The sequence below is a fragment of the Rhododendron vialii genome, chromosome 9a (assembly GCF_030253575.1).
Source record: "Rhododendron vialii isolate Sample 1 chromosome 9a, ASM3025357v1".
Taxonomy (NCBI): Eukaryota; Viridiplantae; Streptophyta; class Magnoliopsida; order Ericales; family Ericaceae; genus Rhododendron; species Rhododendron vialii.
In genome coordinates, this window is record NC_080565.1 from 5,335,402 (window position 1) to 5,356,933 (window position 21,532).

Below are 21,532 nucleotides of genomic sequence, written 5' to 3' on the forward strand. Positions count from 1 at the left end.
GAGAACGTTGAGTATAGGCATGATGCAAGCGTGCCTAGACCGTGTTGTGGTCCAAACGAACAGGGAATCACATAGTACCCTGATTTGACTTATGTTGAGACGAATGCATCACAACCCTTACTTACCAAGAAAAAAAAATGCATCGCAACCCTTTGGAAATGGCCGTGAAAATTGGTTCAAGGTTGCCTTGTGAAGAACTTAATAATTTAGTAAATACTCCTTCCGTCCCTTTTTAAGTGTCCTGCTTCGTAACTCCAACTTATTAAAAAGACATCATCATCACACCTTTCACATCAACTTTTTCCTCCACTTTTCCTACTTACCCATCATCATTATACTTTTACTCACTAACTTTTCAAAATAAAATCTACTTTTAGGGACAAAATAGACAATATACCAACTTTTACCCCCCTAACTTTACAAAATGGACACTTATTAAGGGACAGCCCAAAATGAAATACTGGACACAAAAAAAGGGACGGATGGAGTAACAATCATGTAAACAAGATAATCACTTGTTTTTTACCGTAAAAAAAAGTGGAAGAGTACATAAAAACAGAAAGGGAAAAGGACAGGAACTTGCTAATGTCAGAATTAGAAGTGTTTCGTGAAAACAAAATGAACGAAGGTAAAAAAGACAAGTGCTAAGAGCATCTCCAGCAAGGTCGCCATTTCCTCCGGCGAGACAGATTCCCGAGCGAAATCATCAAAATTGAGTTCCCAGCAACCTCGCCACAAACTCGCCAGTTGCTCCCCTCGCTCCAGCCCCTCGCTCGTCTGAGCGAGTACGGAGGCTCGCTTGGCCAGATAGATCGGAGACGGTGGCTACTCTTCGTTTTCCAGCGACAGCAGCTTCAATGGAGACTTAATCCTAAAATCGTTTTGAGCCCAGAGGATTGTAGATACCGTCGAGACGATTCCAACGCCACCGATCCCGTCGGCAACTGAGGTCACCGGAGCTCTCACGCGCCGATTAAAGGCCGTGCGTGAGAGAGAGTGAGATCTACTCTCGCGCGTGTCCAACATGCACGCGCCTGTCTGAATTTTTTTTTTTTCACTTTGTTGAGGTTCTTATTGAGGCTGTTGGGTGGTGGACATGTTTTGTGGCTAGCCAAGAGAGAAATTCTATGGTAAATGGCAAGAATTATGCTTATATTGCTGGAGATGCTCTAAGAAGCTATAAATATGACTGAAATTTGGATGTTGAGGCTAGAGCCTTGGGCGTACTTGCTTCCCCCTATTTATACCAATAAAGGCCCTAAAAAATAGAGTGATGCTACATACACTACATAATTACACTACACGTTATACTACATTTTATGTGGGGCCCATTTTGGGTCTCACAAAATTCAGCAAGATATCCATAAATTCTAAAATATTGTTTTATGGGGTTCTGTAAAAAATCAGCTCTAATGGATATCGGTAAGTATTACTTCTTGATTCGTAAGGATAAAATTGTTCATCTGCGCAGTTTATTCACTACAAATTTAGAAATGATACTTACCGATATCCGTTAAAGCTGATTTTTTACAGGACCTCATAAAATAATATTTTAAAATTTATCAGTATTTTTTTGAATTTTTTTGAGATCCAAAATAGGCTCCACATAAGATGTAGTGTAACTATGTAGTGTAAAAAGGTAGTGTACCTATCTTTAGTGTAAAAAATAATAGATAAGGCCCTGAGAAAATATGTACCACCATTGATATTGAATGTAACTCTCTTGATCGATGCCACGTGGCCCTTTGAATTGGTAAAAAAATGATGTAACTTCTATTTTTCAGGTCTTCTCCCTACTTTCAAGTATGCATACAACCTTACACTGGAGGAATATTCCCTTGCTACATCCTGAAAAGCTATCATCCATCCTTAAAACTGGGCTTGAAGATTAGGGCTGCAAACGAGCCGAGCTGAGCCGAGTTTCAACATGTTCGGGCTCGGCTCGCCTTAATTTATCTTGGCTCGAGCTCGGCTCGAGCTCGTGACGAGCTGCAGAACTCGAGCTCGAGCTCGGCTCGAGAAGTATTTACAGAGCTCGAGCTCGGCTCGTTCGGCTCGTTTATGAAACAAATATATATAAATATATATAAAAATAAATATATATATGTAAATATATATATATATATATAAAGAGTTAGGTTTCGGTGAGGGATCCCTCATTTTATTAAAATGCGGGACTCCCCTTCCCAATTAAATTTCGATGATTTGAGCCGCTCAAAGTGATCAGAACGTGATTTTAAGGGTCTTCGTGAGAAATCAGCAAAAAAAATGACCGGGAAGGGCTTCATCCGAGCAGTTTTCATTGAACGGTTCAAAAAAACCGCTCGGATGATGCCCTTCCCGGTCATTTTTTTTGCTGATTTCTTGCGGGGACCCTTAAAATTACGTTCTGCACACATTGAACGGTTCGGATTTTCAAAATTTGATCGGAAAATGAAAGTCCCTCATTTTAACAAAATGAGGGATCCCTCACTTGAAAATTCCTCTATATATAAATATATATATATAAATATATATATATATATATATATATAATATAATCGAGCTCGCGAGCCAATTCGAGCCGAGTTTCGACTAACTCGAGCTCGGCTCGTTTATGAAACGAGCCCAGGACTCGAACTCGAGCTCGTTCGTTTTTGTCTCGAACCGAGCCGAGCCGTTATCGAGCCGAGCTCCGAGCCGCTCGCGAGCGGCTCGGATCGTTTGCAGCCCTACTGAAGATGCGACACTTAAGATGCGATGAGTTTCATATCTCCAAACCACTTCCTTTTATTTCGAGGTGTGGTTATAGACATTGATTGCAAACTGAAGTCCCTGATATTCTCTAATATTTTAATTTTTAATTGCTCATCACACTAATCACATAAACTAATGTTAAGAACACATCAATTTGTCACACCCCAACCAAAACATGCTTCAGTAAATACCACGTGGCATTCATGACTCATCCTCATGTATTTAACCTTTTTAATGCTTAAATCCAGGAAAATATAAGGAATATTTCTTGAAAATTTGCCTAAGAATATAATCAGACCCTAAAAAATCTCAACTACCCTATAATGTAGTGATTCGTTTCTTGCTGAATGATATGGTAAGGTAAATCTAGTGTACCCTTGTCATTTTGGGATTGGTTCATTAACCATTGATCTTTTTGGATTTTGACATGATCGACTTAGACTTTCTCATTCATCAAACAAGTTGACCCACTTAATTTTGACTTTTGTTGACCATAGTAAAAAATGGGTTTAAACAGAAAAGTTACGTGTAAATTCGCATTGGATTGAGCTTTGTTTTATGTTAAAACAATAATCATGTGACTTGTTCATTTCCTTTTTTTTGAAAAAAAAAATTTCAATTCAAAAAATACTCATTACTCATACTTTCAATCATTACTCTTCACTCATTATCCCTATCTTCAATCATTATTCTTATTTCTCTTTTTATCTCTCTCTACTCATTACCCCTACTTTCAATCATTACTCTCATACAAAATTTCTCAAAAACTCATCCAAACACAGTAATGGTCTTTGTGTTTTGTTCACAACAAAATAAAAGATCTGAATCATTCAACTTTTAAATCGCTATTTTCATTATTAATGTGAAAAATCAAGTTGTTTGAATACCTGTAAGTGCCTAATCCATCAGTGTAAAAACAAAATTTCTTTTGAAATTGCGGTTGGCCCTTGCCATGCCATCCCACCAACAAGGTCCGGGCCCTATTGAGGAGTTAGAAGGATTAATTGGATAATGTACCGATGAGAGGTTTAATGGGAGACTTTTTTTATTTTATTTAACACATTCAATTCATTTCATAAATAAGTCCCAAGGCAATACAGATTTCATCAAAAAATACAAGAATAAGCCAAAACTATCCAGACTTCTACACAGCCACCCCCTGCAGAAGCAAGACCTGTGAAATCATCGCCAGATGAGAATCAATCAAGGCCTAGATAGTAGAGAATCCAAACGGACCGGACCCCAACTCAAACCCAATAAGCGCATATGAAATCTGGATGGCCAGAGCCGTTCACCGGAGCAAAAGTCAGTTGCAGACCCCATCACCGACAACAGCACCCGTACTAACCTCAACCCACCAACAACCACGAACAACCCCAACTTCGGACGATCCTCAACGCCGGATTATTCGCCTACCTCCTCTTCCACACTAGATTTGGGGAAGCCAAACTGGTACCAAATCAGACTGATTAGGGGGAAACCCAAATCAGCCGGTAGAAACCGAGCCAAACGGCCTGAAAAAAGAAAGACAGAAAAAGAAAAAAAATCTTAACCTCAACGCCGCCCCCACCTCGCCGTTATTCGCAACCCACCACCTATGCCCTCTGACCCGTTAGCCCCGCCACCAAATCTTGAGGTTGAGGGGGAGCCCGGACCAAATCAGACTCACAGGCCGCCGGCCGGAGTTAGGAAGTGAACTCAACAACATTCGAACCAAAACCAAAATCAGAGGAAAGTCTGAAAACAAACCCAGAGAAGAGAGTGGGGGAGAAAAGAGGGAGAGGAGGGAAAAGGGGAGGTGGAGCTCCGGGGGGAGGGGAGAGAGGAGGCGGCGGCCCCCTCCCCCGGAGAAACAAGATCTGGAAAATAGGGGGTGGGTTTTCTCGGGGAAAAGTAGAGAGAGAGAGAGAGAGAGAGAGAGAGAGAGAGAGTTAAGTTTCCGATTTATATAATGGGGGGACTGGACTATGAAATACACACCCCATCGTAATATTGGGTTTTCTAATTCCCAATTGTGAAAGCGATCTTCCCTCGGACAATTGTCACCCCGGAAAAATGGTGCGTCTTGCGCTAGTGGTAAAAGCTTGCGCTTCTACCTCCGTGGTCGCGAGTTCAAATTTCCGCATGGTCTATGCCTTTTTTGACCCAAAAAAAATTGTCACCTTGGAAACACGCGTGCCAGGAAGAATGGCTTGGGATTTCAATTCGAGTTTCTTCGTTTGAGTTCTCATTCGATGTGGACACTATAGGGATTTTAACACCCCTTCCAATATCAAGATCGACACCATTGGGATTTTAACACCCCTTCTAATATCAAGCCACAAGAAAATAAAGTAAGCAAACAAAAGACGAAAGCACAAGAACAGCAAAATATAGAGTTGAGTTTTGTTCAATCTCCACTTAAGAGGGTGAACATTATCTTTTTTCCTATTGATTAAAATGATATGAATCCCATCGCTCATACTTACCAAAAAGTGTATTGTATGATAGCAAACATTCAGAAAATGAAAATTCAAGTCACATCCCTAACAATCTCCCCCTTGACTTGAATTCTCTCAATTCAATATAGTGCAAATCCCTCGAAATTACCACTCTTCTCCACCGCCCCGGGCAATTACCAATGGCAAACACGAGCAAGGTGCAAGCATGACTGCACATGACTCCAAAGCGACCTTCCATCTTCAAACGGGCGTCGACAACTCAACTCACCCCGTCACGCATGCAATTGAAGATCTTCTCAAACTCCCCACGGAACTAATGGTCCACAACAGAGTTGCCAAAATAAAACCCATGACCTCGAATGACAATGAAATACTTGACGTAGCACCCACAATATTACTACAATTTAACGCATAGAGTCCTCCATAAATCTGACCCTTGAATATCTTTAGCGCACCCTTAGAAACTCGCAAAACTCCCCCTTGACCGGTGTACTTGCAACCAACGGTGTCAACAACACCCAAAGAAATAAGATTGACCAAGAAAAACACCAAGAAAAATAGGAGAGGGGATGGCATTTTTAAAACCAGACCCTAAATAGGCGGAGCATGTGAGAAAGCCTTATAACATATCTTTCCAATTGTATTTTTGAAGCTCTTGTTACCAGAAACTCCTCCATGGCCTCCTTTTGATATTCGTTAGGTCTTCCCATTCTGATTTCTGTTTTGTTCCCATGGGATATGTGTTAACGAGAAAGGAAAAAATCCATTGATCATATTCCCATGGGGGCCTGCGTATCCGTGGGTGGAACCATATTGAGGAAAACCAGAGAAATCAAAGCAGTGCCATTGCAAGATTATAATTGCCATGAGGCAAACCAAAATCCAAAATTCAGAACCCCAACTTTGCGTCCCTCGCGCGTAATCACCATCCTCTCAGATCCGTCTGGGAAGGACGTCTTCAAGCGGTACGGTTTGATTCTTTAACGCCAACTCATTATGAATTATTTTTTGTTGTTTTGTAACCAGTTTTTATTTTTAACAACAATTCTCAATAACTTTTAAAGAAAAATAAAATATGATCGCCATTTTCGTACTATTTCATTTTTAGCTATATAAATCGGTTTTAGTGAATCTTAAATCATATTTTTGGTATTTCTAAAAAATTAGGTTTATGTGTCAACAAGACGAGTTTTTAAGGAGATCAATGGTAGGTTTTTATTCGGTAAATTTTTTCATTGAGAAATAAACGGAACTTTATTTTTGATATTCTCAACAGGTACCGGTTTGGGAAAGAGTTAGGGAGGGGAGAGTTCGGGATCACCTACCATTGCTACGATGACTTCACGGGAGAGCTCGTCGCGTGCAAGAAGATATCAAAGAGAAAGTTGAAGACGGAGATCGACATCGATGATGTCCAGAGGGAGGTGGAGATAATGAGGAATTTGCCATCCCACCCAAACATTGTCAAGTACAAGGATGTTTATGAGGACAGGGAGGCTGTTTATCTTGTGATGGAGCTTTGCCAAGGGGGTGAACTCTTTGATAGGATTGTCGCAAGAGGGCATTATACTGAGAGAGGGGCTGCAACCACCACCAGGACTATTTTGGAGGTCGTCAAGGTAAATTTATTTTCTTATCCTTCTTCCTCCCCCCCCGCCCCCCCCCCCCCCCCCCCCCCCCCCCCCCGAGATAGTTTATTTAGAGAGAAAAAGAAGATCAGTTGAGAGAGAGAGAGAGAGAGATGATGGTTGCAAAGGTAAATTAGAGAGAGAGAGATGATGGTTGCAAAGGTAAATTAAATCCTATGTCTTCTGCTCTTTTTATTTTATGATGATTTGTATAATTTTTTGGTGAAATTACACGGAAACTCCCTCATCTGTACGTTTTGGACACGGAAATCCTCTAACGTTTAAAATCGATCATTCAGACCCCATCATTTATATGAAATAAAAAAATTGGCAAACTCTATAAACAAAATGAGTGGAAATGATGATTCTACCCCTTAAAAATTGCCCACGTTGACTCCCACATCTATAAAAAATAAATGTCCACGATGACCCCTTCATCATAACGGTCTTTTGAAAGAAAGGTGCTGATTAGTTAACAATTATAAATCAGGGGGTGCTTTTGGGCTTTTTTAAAGGTTGGGGGGTATTTGTGTCCAAAATATATAGATGAGGGGGTTTCCGTGTAATTTTATCCTTTTTTTTTTGTACTGAACTGAAAAAAGTATTTTATTAATCAATGTATCAAGGCATCAAATACAAGGATTAAAGGGGGTGAAAATCAATGTATGATATATACAAATAAATTAATCAACCCTCAGGATGGTAAAAAGGTGAAAGGAATAGCGCCCTTTATTTACGTTTTCCATCGTTTCGTTTTTCACTTATAGGTCCATATTATTAGAGAAAAAAAATAATGGATGGGTATCGTATCGTGTCATATTTTGTTTAGATCATATCACCTCATATTAGTTTTGAAAAACTTGCTATGCTAAATAAATTGTATATGACCATACTAACCCAATCTCCGTATGAATCAAATTGTGTTCGAGTTGACCCGATTAGTTACTACATTTTTTGAGGATGTATATAGAGTATAACCATGCACCCGTCTATCGTACTTACGAATGCACTAGTCTTTAGAGGTATCCATATCTGAAAGGTGAAAAAGAAAGGTGTTTTTTTTTAATCATTAAAAAAAGGCTGCTGATTTTGCCACTCCTTGCAGGGGAGTAGAGTTAACAAAAAAAGAAAGTGACAAAATAATTTTCCTAAAAAAAAGGTTGGAAATTCAATGTTATATCACAAACCTTGATAGACTAATAAATGATTCTTAGCCGATGGATCGGATTTGTTTTGAGGTTTAGACTTCTAAAAATCAGTACGTATACTATTTTGATAACTCGAAGTATTCGAGTCAGCTTATGTGAACCTCATCTTATTTCTAAGATCGTTCACTAGAATTTATAAGAGGGGCCTATTTGAAGCAGGAGCAAAGCAAACTTATAGACTTGCCTCATAATAAGTACTAGTTGATAGCACCTATGTGAGATCTAAGAGGGAATAAACCCATATATCCCGGATGTAACTAAATAGGTTAGCCGTGTCAATAATTTTGGGTTACACAATAAGTTTAGCTAGAACAACATGATCCATTTATTTTTTTGTATTTTTTGGGGCTGTGTCATAACCGTGTTTGTGTCAGAAAAATATTGTACCCAAACTCGCTAACTTCGTGGTAACCTGTAGCGTCGTTAGTCCATGAATTGCTCCTTTATCGATCCTTTTTTATCCGGGTTTTTTTTTTTTTTTAATTTCATTTGGCATTTTAAATTTTGTTGATTGGGTTATATATCCATGTTACAGGTATGCCATGAACATGGAGTAATACATAGGGACTTAAAACCCGAAAATTTTCTTTACGGAGATGATAGTGAAAGTGCTCCACTGAAGGCCATTGATTTTGGCCTCTCCATATTCTTTGAGCCTGGTATGCTTTTTAATCAAACTACTGCAACTACTAGTTTCTAAATCTTTTTCCTATTGTACCGATTTCATATTTCTCTCGTTTTTGACAATGATGACATTTTCTTTTGCCGATCAAAAAAAAACACCCCAAAGGTTTCCATTAAATATAGATGCCCTCTTCGTGTTTGGAAAATGATTTTCGGCCCCCTAAGGTTTGGTGCTGCATTTCAATTACAACCCAATCGTTAGTCAACAGTAGGCGAACTATTAAAACTTTTGAAATACCCATTTTAACTATCAAAAATGTTAGGGGTACACCAAATACACACCGGGTTGTGCAGGACTCATCTCGGGACCACAAACGATCGGAGATGTTCAACGTGTTTAAAATGTTAATTTTGAAGAGTCTTCATAAAAAACAAGCTCAATCGAATATTGATAAAGACTTGACCGAGTCATTAAATTTTTGGTCATGCCAATTCAGAGACTAAAAATTGAACAAGTTGATTAAGCCCTTATCGATATCTTGCTGACCTGATTTTGTCGAAGGGTCCTATATTAAAACATAGGAGGTAGAATGTATATTGCGCGTAATTTTCTTCTCGTTTCGTTATATGTATGTAGAGCAATTTTTTTTTTTGTGTGTGTCCATAAAACGCATGTGTGTGTGTGTGTGTGTTTACTTGGGCATTATTTGGTTTTGGAAACAGGTCAGCGTTTCAGTGAAATAGTTGGCAGCCCTTATTACATGGCTCCAGAAGTCCTTAAACGGAACTACAGTCACGAAGTAGATGTCTGGAGTGCAGGTGTTATTCTTTACATCCTACTATGTGGTGTTCCCCCTTTCTGGGCAGGTAATTTTCTTCTCCCAGTAACGATCGAGGCATAAAAATGCGAAGAAAATGCGCATGAGTATATTACATTGCGACTATATCTGGAATGAAACGCGAAATCTATAGCTCATACAAGTTTGTCACTTTATCTTACGAAGAACACGCAGAGGAGTCGCTCGCAGTAAAATCTTGGCGCTTGGGCATCTGCAAATCGATCTTGCTTCGGTGCTTAGTTCCATTTATTTATGGCTATATATCAAACACCCAAGAGCCAAGATTTTAGCGCGAGTGCCTGATTTATCGGCTTCTAGCTAAGTTAAATCTCTTTACGGGCATGATGCGACCAATATATTATCTTCTATTAGAACAAGGACAGCAACGATGTAATAGAAAAACAGAGATTCGCTGGACTACAAAGAAAAGTGCAACAAGTAAAAATAAAAACTCAATGTATGATTCAGACCAAAACCAAGGAATTGGATCCTCTTATGTCCAAGTTTTGAACTTGACGAGATAGTTCAAATTTAAACCATCCATTATTGCAATTAATGGTTCAGATTTGCTCATTACCGGTAAGAGCTCTGAGCAAATCTAAACCATTGATTATCCCTATGTATGGTCAAGATTTGGACTGTCTTGTCCAGTCCAAAACTTGAACGGGAGAGAATCCGAACCCAAAACGTAATATGGCAGTCTGTATCTCAGACATTGTATTGATGTTGTTCCTTCCTTAACTCTTCTTCAACTAGATCCGATGAACTTTCAATAATGAGAACAAATTACACAATTAAAATGCAAGGATTTTCTACTCAAATATTCTCTATGATCATGTTCTTAGCCATTCTCATTTTTGACTAGTTCTACTTTGTCCACTAGTGCAGATACTGAAGAGGGAATAGCACAGGCAATCATACGGAGTAAAATAGATTTTGAGAGGGATCCATGGCCAAGAGTTTCCAAAGATGCTAAGGAACTGGTTAAGGGTATGCTCAACCCTAACCCTTCCAGCCGGATGACTGTTGAAGAAGCCCTCGGTATGTATGTACGTATTGCTAATTAATTATTGATGTGCCGTCCAAATGGACCTTGTTCAGTACACAAAAATGTGATTCCGTTCGCCTCGTATGCCTAGAATAGTCGTGCAGAAAATCAAGTCGATCGGGCCTAATGTAGGTATTCGTGTGCAGGACATCAGTGGATTCAGAATGCTCATCAAGTCTCTAATATTTCTTTGGGAGAAAATGTCAAGGCAAGAATCAAGCAATTCTCGTTGATGAATAAGTTCAAGAAGAAAGTCCTCAGGGTAAGTTTTTTCCAATGCCTTGTTACCCTCATTGATTCCCCGTTTTGTTTTTTTTGTTTTTTGTTTTTATCGGCAATTTTTTTTATTAATCACTGCAATAGTACAAAGATTAAAAAGATAAGGACATAAATAAAATTAAAATTACTTAAATCTCCAACACTACCCTAGACGATTCCCTGTTTTGTTTCCTCTTTGGATAGGGAAAACTTAATTTAAATGTAGCTTAATAAATAGTAGTGCTAGCTTATAATTAATTTGTTGCTTATTAATTAATACTCCCTCCGTTAGAATGGGGATGCTACCAAGCAGGTGTCGAGCGGGCCAATCCGGCTGTTCATCTCAGCAATCGACAGCTCGGATTTTAACCGAGCAATGAACGATTCAGATGTGTATATGCTTAGATTCAATCCGAACTGTTCGTGCCAAGATGAATAGCTGGATGCTGCTTGGCACCGGGATGCTTGGCAGCATCTTCGTCTAGCTCGTTCTTTTTTGAAAGTTGTGCTACTTTTAGTCCTTTAAATTGATGGGGAAAATTGTCACAAATAAGTGCTTCGTATTTTTTTTATCTAAAAAATTATACAATTTTTTGCAAAATAACGAAAAAACTGGGACAGATGGAGTATTCAACTTATATATAATATGAATTAATTCACATAACATTGGGTAGTAAAATTGAGGAAGAAATTTTCATTCAAATGTATTGTACGTTTGTATATATATTAGGTGGTAGCAGATAATTTGCCAACAGAAAAGGTAGCAGGAATCAAACAGATGTTCCATATGATGGACACTGACAAAAATGGAAACCTAACATTTGAAGAGCTCAAGCATGGCCTCCACAAGATGGGCCAACCTGTTGCCGATCCTGATGTCCAGATGCTGATGGATGCTGTGAGTAATTTAATTTGTACTCTCTATTATCAATTAAAAAGTGCTTCTATTGCAAATTTATTTCCCTATTAGAAGTTGAAAATTAATTTGTGTGGTTTTTTTGTGAAAAAATTAATTAAAAAGGCTGATGTCGACGGGAACGGGCTGCTGAATTGCGAGGAATTCGTGACGATGTCGGTTCACCTGAAAAAGATAGGGGAAGGGGACGACGAGCAACTCCGGCAAGCGTTCCGGTACTTCGACAAGGACGAGAGTGGGTACATTGAGGTTGAAGAGCTGAGGGAAGGATTAGTTGAGGACAACCTTGGCCCTAACAATGATCAAGTCATCCGAGACATCATTTTTGATGTTGACTTGGATAAGGTAATTAAACTAATTTAATTTCTATGCTCTACTTCATATATATCCATATTAATTACAATCACATAGCCAGTAATTAGACATGGTAATTAACCACCTAAAAAATGAGGTTATTTAATCATAACCATTCTCTATTGTCAGTTAAAATATCAAACAATAAAGCTCTGTTTATTTTGACGTAAAATATTTTATCTATTTTTCGGCGTTTGGTTGAGGAAAAGACTGTAAATTATTTTAACAGGTAATTTTTTTCCAATTATATGGATGAAAATGTTTTACTCTCGGAAATGGCACACGATGTTTTTGGTTGCCTGTTACTTTATTTCCTGTGCTCAATCAATATCCGTGAGTCCGGTTTTAGGGGGAAGCGTCCACGATGGGAGCTCGGGGACTAGAAACCTAAATAAGAGTATTGTGGTAATTGATGATACAAAACTCTAGGATCTATATATATCTATATGCAACAGCGGATATAATTGGTTCCATTTTCTTCATCGATACAAAGTGAATAACTTGTGTGAGCCATGAATGCACCCACCGATTAGGAAACCACAAAGCAATGTGTAGTGATTTCTCTGCTTGTTTTGCTCGATTATTCTTCGTCCAAGCGCGAGTGTTTTCCTTTGCTTTAATCTGCCTTTCGTTTTACCTACCACTGTGAATTTCTTAACAGGATGGTCGGATCAGTTATCCAGAGTTCGAGGCCATGATGACAAGAGGTGTGGAATGGAGGATGGCTTCTCGGCAATACTCGAGAGCAATGCTCAAGGCTCTAAGCCAAAGAATGTTCAAATGAAAATTAAGTTTCTCTTTTCTTTTCTTTTCTTTTCAATTTTTGTGGTGTTGTGTGGATCAAGAACCTCTTGTTCTATTAAGAGTGCATTGCTACTTTTCAACTTCTCATAGGAGGAATTATGATGAAATTGTGGATTAATCGACTCCCATAGTGAAAGTAAATAAGAATGAGTAAGATAGAAATGTCTTTTCTATATATTTTCTTCGGTTCGGTTGCTATCGTGGGTTTTACGCAACCGATCGGGGTAGATATACCTTCAACAAACATAAGTCATTTGAAAGGATCCGGAAAACCCAGGAAAGGAAGCACGAAAGACAGAATATTTCAGAAATAGAAAGAAAACGAAAACTATATTATTTGTATCCTTATTTTTCCATCTAGGTTTTTTTAACCATGGGAAAGTCTATATATTCATATAAAGATATATCTTTCACTACAATACTCATTTATTCAACTCGAGTCTTCCTCTCCCACATTTTTGTGATGTTGTGTGTGTGCGAGAGGAAGATGGAGGTGCCGCGCGTGGCGTACATAGGTTGTCTTTGACGGTGGGGGGAGGAAGAAGGAGGTGGTGCGTGCAATGGTGATTAGAGTCGGACCTAAGTTTTTTGGGAGCCCGAAGCAAACTCTTGAAAATTAATGAGAACTCTCTATATACATTTTCCCATCATGTATTCAAAGATATCTCTCTCTGTGCATGTGTCTAAATAGAGATGGGCAGATGGATGGAAATGTGACCATTATAAAAGTTAGGGTTTAAGTCGCTAAAATTAAAAGTTTAAAGTTCAATTTTTTATGAGGATCAAACTCTAATGTCTATTTATCTAATTTCTTTGATGTAATTCTCCCAGAGATTTTTTTGGAAAAGGACAGAACATAGAAACATTCACTATCAGGCTGGGAGAATGGACCGATGATGGCTACAATACTGTGGCTTCATGGACAAAAAGGAAGGACGTTAACAGAGCCGGCTAATAGCATAGGCGAGAGAAGCACGGGCTTTAGGCCCCCAAAAAATGTTTTAAATGAGGGCCTCAAAATTTTTGGATCCCTATATATATGTATGTATAGCTATGATCCAAATTTTTTTTTTTGCACTAAACCTTCTTTACACAAAATAAGAGAAATTTAGAAACCACAAATATGCCCAAACGGTGGAATTCCTCGTTAGCATCACTGCGACGATCAAAACAAAAGAAAAGAAAAAGAAATGCCAATTCAAGGGACAGAAGAATGCATGAGCCAATCCAAAAAAGAAAGAAAGAAAGAAAGAAACTTTGCTTCACGCTTGAGTGAGTTATTGGTGAAGCAGCTTAACTATAGAGACTTAATTAGTACATTTGCAGCAACAAATGCGAGAAGGCTAATTTTCAAATGATAGATTTTGAGGTATTATAATAGTTGCATTTTTTTTTGGATAATTATATGCTTCTATTTTGTAATGGCAAATCTTTTGTAATGGTTTTTTTTTGTGAGACTCTTTGTAGACCACTTTTGTATGGAAAATATATGGAGGCCTTATTCAAAAAGTTTGCTTTCGGCCTCCATAACTTATGAGCCGGCCCTGGACGTTAACCTATGAGGTATGGCTATCTAGATTCATAGGCTGTGAACTACTAACAGCAATGAGAGGATTTGAGTTGAGTTCGCAAATGGGTCTGTGATGAAAAACAAGTGGCGGCCCAATTCCTTGATCAATTGGACCGGTCGAAGCCTCGAAAGGCCAAACAATGTCTAATTGCGGATTATCCGAATTGGCAAATTTTGGACGAGCTCGGGTGGCAAATTTCGGACGAGCTCGAATACTTCGTTCATTATGGTAGGGTTTGCTAGGGTTAAGCCTCTTCTCTTATAAAAGGGGTTGTAACCTAATGTTTTATTCATCTTTTATCAATAACACTCTCATACTTTGTCTCCTTCTCGTAGATTCGAGTTTTTACCTACGTTTGGACTAGTACGTGATTAATCTCTTGTTAATTCCACTGCGTTAGTTTGAGAAAAAATTGATGAACTGGTTAATACCAGTCTTCTATGACCCTATCTCAATAAACAATAATATTCCTTCTTTGTTTCGAAATGATATCGAGCAATGTGACCTAAAAGACTCGTGATGAGATTGTGAATTGGTCATTTCCAAACATTAGGTAGGTAATGTGCCAAAGGCCCAAACCACAAGAAGGTAATTTATACTTTGCTCAAAACAAATGCATTTGCATACTGTACAATTAGAAACCAATGCTTTGTAAGACTTTTTTTACCCACCAAGATTTCATATAAGAGAGCACCAATGGGGTGCAATGCACTTAAACTTTTAGAAGGACACAACAAAAGACCAAACAAATATACAATGAAAGCTTTATTCCGAAGTCAACATCCAATAATTGGTTTAAAGGTATATAACACTAGCCCAGAACCAACTATATTACAAAAGGATAAAAATTGCTTGTAAACAATTTGTTTTTCTTTCCAACTAGCTCAAATATAATGAACTGAGAAACAAAACAAATGGAAAACAACATCTGCCACTATTGTCGATTCCTGATTGCAACCAACTTCAATGAAATGTTCTGTCTACTAGCTGGAAATGTCTGAATTGCTAATGATGGATTAAACCATAGAGAATTTTTGAACCGTTAGTTCTGTCTACTAGCTGGAAATGTCTGAATTGCTAATGATGGATTAAACCCTAGAGAATTTTTGAACCGTTAGATGGAGCCATGGAGGCAAAAAAAAAACTCATCAACAAAATAGACCGTTTTCAGTTTGCAAGCTGAAAATATAGCTACAGATAAAAACTACTAAGAGAACTAATGATATGATATAATTTTAAAAAAGAGTTCTTCCAAAAAAAAGCTGTTGAATATTTCAACAATTCTTTTAGAGATCCTTCAAAGTTTGTGAAGGATATAAATGGTGTTACGTCTCTCAGTGCGACGCAGTTTTGTAAATGTGTTGTTTTGAAGGGAAAAAAATCATTATTACCCGAGCACTGAATAATATAATGCGCTTTCGGGGGAACCTTGAAGTCTCCTATCACCAGTATATGATGATCTAGGACTTCTAGCACCTGATCAGCTCCCCACACTCTGTAATTGTCAATATAGACCTTTTCAGCGTGGTCGTCAAGTAGATCCTCGGTGCATCTCCCAGCAAACGGGAGGACAATGTCATGGCAAACTCCTTTGTGTTGTGTTGATAATTCTACCTTTGACATACTTGAGAATACTTCGGTATTGTGTTGATAAATTATTCTATAGATTTTATAATCCTCATCTAGGTATATCGAGCCTCGATTGCAAACATGGTATAGTCACAACGCCACAACATGCTGAACAAGATCTAGGTTGAAATAATACAAGATAAGGTTTCCGAATAAATGGAATGATCTATAATTCTTTGTATAGATTGGGTGTTACTCCCACCACTTATCACCTAATAAATCCTACTTCAGAACTTGTATGGTCCAATAGGGCTTACACATATGAAATTACTTCAAAAATACATCTTTCAATTGATGAAAGTTCCAACAATCGTGTAGCCTTAAATGTTATGCCCGTTGTTGCACCTAAATAGGCCAAAAGATGAAAGAGTACGGAAAATTTTGTGAAGAGAGAAAGAGCTTTCACTTGAACTTAGATTACTAAGCTTTTAAATGGTGGCCCTCACCTATTTATATGCATCAAATGAGGAGTTTAGAGCATTTTATAGAAGCTTCCCAACTATTCTAACCTAGAATTCTCTAGAAATATCTATACAAGTCTAAAAATATGTACAATGATGTAGATTATTCTTCATTTCTTCTTCCGGTTGGAAGGTTTCTAGAATAGCTTATAGTGTGATTAAGGTCGATGAACGGTTATGATGATGGTATATGGTTGATAATTATGGTTTATGATTGGATGCAATTATGACAATAATTTATATCAAAATCAATTTACAAGACCAACGAGATAATGCCACATGGGCATAAAAAAAACGTTGGTATCTCACCCTCCAACTGTACCATCAAACATACTTACGGATATAGAGATGGGCCGGTTGCGCTAAAAAAAAACTTGACATAACATTTGACACAAGTGTTGCATAGGACCTCCACGCAAACGATCGGAGCCGTTCAATTTAATTAAAACATATTCTTAAGAGCTCCTGTAGAAAATCAACTCATTCTGATAATGGTAAGGGCTTGATCGGTTCATTTAGTCGATTCCAATCAACTTTGACATGATAAAATTGAATGAGTCAACCAAGCTCTTACCGATATTCGAATGAGTTGATTTTTTACGGAATCCCTTAAAAACACGTTTTAAACAAATTGAACGGCTTCGATTATTCGTGTGGGGCTCCAATTAGTTTTGTGTCAAATGTTTTGTCTCTTGAACATTGTGATCTATTTTTAGATTTGGAATTCTTTCTTTTAAACAAATCAAAAAATAAAAAATTTACTCCAAAAATCAACAAGTAAAGAATCAGAAGAAAAAAACAAATTATTCGGAAAAACAAATCAGTGCGGACACCCAATTTGATATTGGAGAAACCTATCACCCACATAGACACTTTCTCCCTAATCGAATTTAAATAGGGGAACTCTCCTTTTCTCTAAAGCACTCCCCTTTGTGTTTCTATTAGGTGATTTATTTTGTAAGAGAAGAAGAGTGCCATTAAAAAAAGAGAAGTGGTAAAATCAATTCCCTTTAAATATTCGTAAGGGCTCAAGCTTAGCTTTAGTCCATTAAGGGGCAGCATCATCCTTTTGTTTTTATAAGCCTACTTAAGATTTACTTAATCAATGGTTGAAATACGTTTAATTTTGACCGACAATAAATATTTTTGACCGATAATAATTTATTTTTAATCTGGCTCGTTATTGTGACCCCATGTGGAAAAGGAAGTCCCACATCGGTGGCTAAAAGAAGTTGATGCAATATATAATGAGTTTCGATCAACTACTGTATAATATGAGGTTAATCTTTTGAGTCACGTGCTTAGGCTAAGAGTTAAGCAGATCAGCTGGCGCAGGTTGTTACAGGGTTCAAAACACTTTTGGACGCCTGCGATTGGCTCCGTAAAAACTTATTTACCTCAAAAAAAACTTATTTACCTCAAAAAATGCCGTCCCATATGAGTGAGCGAGCACCACAAAACAAAAAAAGTTTTTCTTAAAAAATATATACTCCACAAAACAAAAAAAGTTTTTCTTAAAAAATATATACTCCAATACCACCCATCTCTCTCTCTCTCTCTCTCTCTCTCTCTCTCTCTCTCATTTGTCACCCACGATTGTCTCCAATTTTTCCTCAACGAAGTAGAAACACCCACCATTGTCTCCAATTTGCCAAAAATATGCCAACCATTTTCTTGATGATTTTCCTTGTTTACAGCATCCTAAATACATCCCTTTTCTAGTTGGTCCCAAAAAAGCCAAGGACATACCTTCCCTCCTCTTGTCACCCATCCAAAACGACCCCTCCACCACCCCGACCACAGCATTCTCCGGCGGCTCGTATCCTCCGGAGAATGGACACGGCCGAGCTCCGTCGGGTTTTCCAAATGTTCGACAAAAACGGGGACGGCAGGATCACGAAGAAGGAGCTCAACGACTCGCTGGAGAACATGGGCATCTTCATCCCCGACCCGGAACTGACCCAGATGATCGAGAAGATCGACGTGAACGGAGACGGGTGCGTGGACATCGACGAGTTCGGGGCGCTGTACCAGTCGATAATGGAGGAGAGGGACGAGGAGGAGGACATGAGGGAGGCGTTCAACGTGTTCGATCAGAACGGCGACGGGTTCATCACCGTGGAGGAGCTGAGGTCGGTCCTGGCTTCTCTGGGGATGAAGCAGGGGAGGACTGTGGAGGATTGCAAGAGGATGATCATGAAGGTGGATGTGGATGGAGATGGGAGGGTCAACTTCAAGGAGTTCAAGCAGATGATGAGAGGTGGCGGTTTTGCTGCTTTGGAGAGTTAGAAAAGAACCCAAAAAGACAAAAACAAAATTTTTCATTCGGGGGGTTTTGGAATGAGATTAAATTCCTTCCCACGGCGGTGGAAATTATGTGTTTTCTACCCCCATTATTTTGGGCCCCACGGTGCGTTAATTACCGATATGAACCGTTCATCTTGTAGGGCTTGCAAAGTAGTATTCCTATTCAAAAAATTAGTTTCACCGGACATCAGTAGGTGCATTGAAATTGAAATTTTGGTTTATAAAATAGTTGGTCATGAACAATTTAACTTGATCGCATCAGATCGTTTATTTTACAACTTTTGATTGATTTATGGATATCCGATCAAGCTAATTTTTTTGCGTGAATTAGGGGTGTCAAATGGGCGGGTTTGGGTCAAAATGGGCAAGTTATAAGTGGGTTGGGTCTTTAATGGGTCATTGACCCATTTAGACCCATTAATTATGAGTTCAATTACTCATACCCAACCCGACCCATTTATTTAAAATCAAACCCGACCCACCCATTAACCCAATTACTCACCACCACCACAACGCCGCCGCCACCTTGCCACCCTCGCCGCCGCCGCCATGCCACCCCCACCACCACGCCGCCGCCGCCGCCACTACCACCACCACCGCCGCGCCACCACGGCTGCTGCGGCCACCACACCACCCCCACCACCACACCGCCGCCGCCGCCGCCACCACCGCGCCACCACCCTCACCGCGGTCACCACCATCGCTACCACCACCACCACAACGCCGCCGCCGCCACCACCACCACACCACCCTCACCGCTGCCACCACCACCACAACGCCACCACCACCACTGCCACCACGCCACCCTCACCGCCGCCACCGCCGCCGCCGCTGCCACCACCGCCCCCACCACCATCGCCGCCACCACGACCGCCGCCGCCGCCACTGCCACCATGGTGGCGGCGCGGTGGTGGTGGTTGTGGTGCCGGTGGTGGTGGTGGTGGTGGTGGCCGTGGTGGTGGTGGCGTGGCGATGGTGGCGTGGTAGGGGTGGTGGTGGTGGCCGTAATGGTGGTGGTGGTGGTGGCGGTGTTGTGGTGGGGGTGGTGAGGGTGGCGTGGTGGTGGTGGCGGTGGTGGCATTGTGGTGGGGGTGGTGAGGGTGGCATGGTAGTGGCGGCAGTGTCATGGTGGTGGTGGCGGGGGCGGTGGTGGGGCCGCGGTGGTGGTGGTGGTGGTGGCGGTGGCGGTGGCGTGGTAGAGTTGGTGGTGGTGGCGGGGGTGATGGTGGCCGTGGTGGTGGTGGCGGCGGCGGTGTTGTGGTGGGGGTGGCGGTGGCATTGTGGTGGGGGTGGTGAGGGTGGCGTGGTAGTGGCGGCGGTGTCGTGGTGGTGGCAGCGTGGTGGCGGCGGCGGTGGTGGTGGCGGTGCGGTGGTGGTGGCGGTGGCGGTGGCGGTGGCGGTGGTGGTGGCGTGGCGATGGTGGCGTGGTAGGGGGGGTGGTGGCGGCGGTGGTGGTGGTGGCGTGGCGATGGTGGCGTGGTAGGGGTGGTGGTGGCGGCGGTGGGTGTGGCGCGGTGGTTGAGGTGGTGGCGGCGGCAGCGACATTATGGTGGTGGCGGTGGTGGTGGCGTGGTGGTGGTGGTAACGGAGACGGCGGTGGCGGCAGCGGCAGCGGTGGTGGTGGCGTGGTGGTGGGGGTGGCGGGGGTGGCGCGGTGGTGGCGTGGTAGGGGATGGGCTGCATTCATTGGGAATCTGGTAAAGGATGAAAATTTTTCATGGGTTACTTTCATGCCCATTGGGTCATTTTAGTTGACCCAATTAATACCCAACTAAGACCCAACTAATAATGGGTTAGTTGGGTTTGGACCCATTCTTACCCAACTAATAAATGGGATGGGTTGGGTTGGGTCTATTTTTTAGTTGATGGGTCTGGGTTTGTTAATGGGTCTGGGTTCAATTTGTCACCCCTAGCGTGAATATATTACATTATGGGTCATACAAGATGAACGGTTCGGATTATAACAAAAAAACGCATGGTACAATTCACAATGGGTTGCGGTGGAAAACTCACTGTTTCAATCGCCGGCAGAAAGAATTTAATCTCTTTTGGTATTGATTAGTTTGTGAGTAAATTTTTCGGCATCAGAAATCGGACGCAGAAAGTGCGAACGGGTCACGGATGACCTGGTTGTTTTCGAAGTGCGTTTTACCGGCGCGACTTTTAAAAATCGTGGCTATCCATGGAGATTCTGTGACGGATTTTGTGGTTTTGTTTATGTATCCGTAGAATTGTTGCTAGTTTATTGGTTTGTAAATACTGTTCTACGGAAAAGGTCACTTCGTGGTGATCAAAATGCGATCGACCGCCACCATCGTTTGGCGTTTCGTTTGTTTGCGGGATCGTTGTTCTAATTGCAACATTTGCTAAGCAGATTTTTTGTTTTCAATCCGCGATCGCCACCGTCGTTTGGTGTTTCGTTTGTTGCGGGATCGTTGTTCTTAATTCAACATTGGCTAAGCAGTTTTTTTTTGTTTTCAATCTGCGATCGGTGATCCTCAAGCAATCTATTAGATTCAATCTTTGAAAACAGGGAGCATCGCCATCCGCATGTATTTCACAGCAACCTTGAAGTCCATCGGAAGCATTGGCGGACTCACCACATTTATCATAATTGTAAACCCCGAAAACCCTCGGCATCCCCATCCAAAATAAGACGGATCGCTGTCCCGTCCATGATTCTTCATCAGACTATCGATTGTAGCTTT

General features: G+C 40.5%; 2 protein-coding genes across 2 annotated transcripts; both read left to right on the forward strand.

The window, feature by feature from the left end:
• Positions 1 to 5,734: 5,734 nt before the first annotated feature.
• LOC131299986 (calcium-dependent protein kinase 24-like) lies at positions 5,735 to 13,025 on the forward strand. The gene is made up of 9 exons (XM_058325596.1): positions 5,735 to 6,142; positions 6,454 to 6,796; positions 8,549 to 8,672; positions 9,361 to 9,504; positions 10,365 to 10,517; positions 10,671 to 10,786; positions 11,513 to 11,680; positions 11,804 to 12,043; positions 12,714 to 13,025. The coding sequence occupies exons 1-9, from the start codon at positions 5,958 to 5,960 to the stop codon at positions 12,834 to 12,836; spliced, it is 1,596 nt and encodes a 531-aa protein (XP_058181579.1). The 5' UTR covers positions 5,735 to 5,957; the 3' UTR covers positions 12,837 to 13,025.
• A 5,104-nt stretch (positions 13,026 to 18,129) lies between these two features.
• Positions 18,130 to 21,213, forward strand: LOC131299987 (calmodulin-like protein 3). The gene is made up of 2 exons (XM_058325597.1): positions 18,130 to 19,146; positions 20,738 to 21,213. The coding sequence occupies exon 1, from the start codon at positions 18,351 to 18,353 to the stop codon at positions 18,804 to 18,806; it is 456 nt and encodes a 151-aa protein (XP_058181580.1). The 5' UTR covers positions 18,130 to 18,350; the 3' UTR covers positions 18,807 to 19,146; positions 20,738 to 21,213.
• The last annotated feature ends 319 nt before the right edge of the window (positions 21,214 to 21,532 follow it).

Excerpts from the sequence above, each read along its gene's own strand:
- LOC131299986 (XM_058325596.1), top strand. The coding sequence starts at position 5,958 with ATGGGGGCCTGCGTATCCGTGGGTGGAACCATATTGAGGAAAACCAGA. Across the intron at positions 10,787-11,512 it reads TCAAGAAGAAAGTCCTCAGG|GTGGTAGCAGATAATTTGCC; the intron begins GTAAGTTTTTTC and ends TATATATATTAG. Across the intron at positions 11,681-11,803 it reads TCCAGATGCTGATGGATGCT|GCTGATGTCGACGGGAACGG; the intron begins GTGAGTAATTTA and ends TTAATTAAAAAG.
- LOC131299987 (XM_058325597.1), top strand. The coding sequence starts at position 18,351 with ATGGACACGGCCGAGCTCCGTCGGGTTTTCCAAATGTTCGACAAAAAC.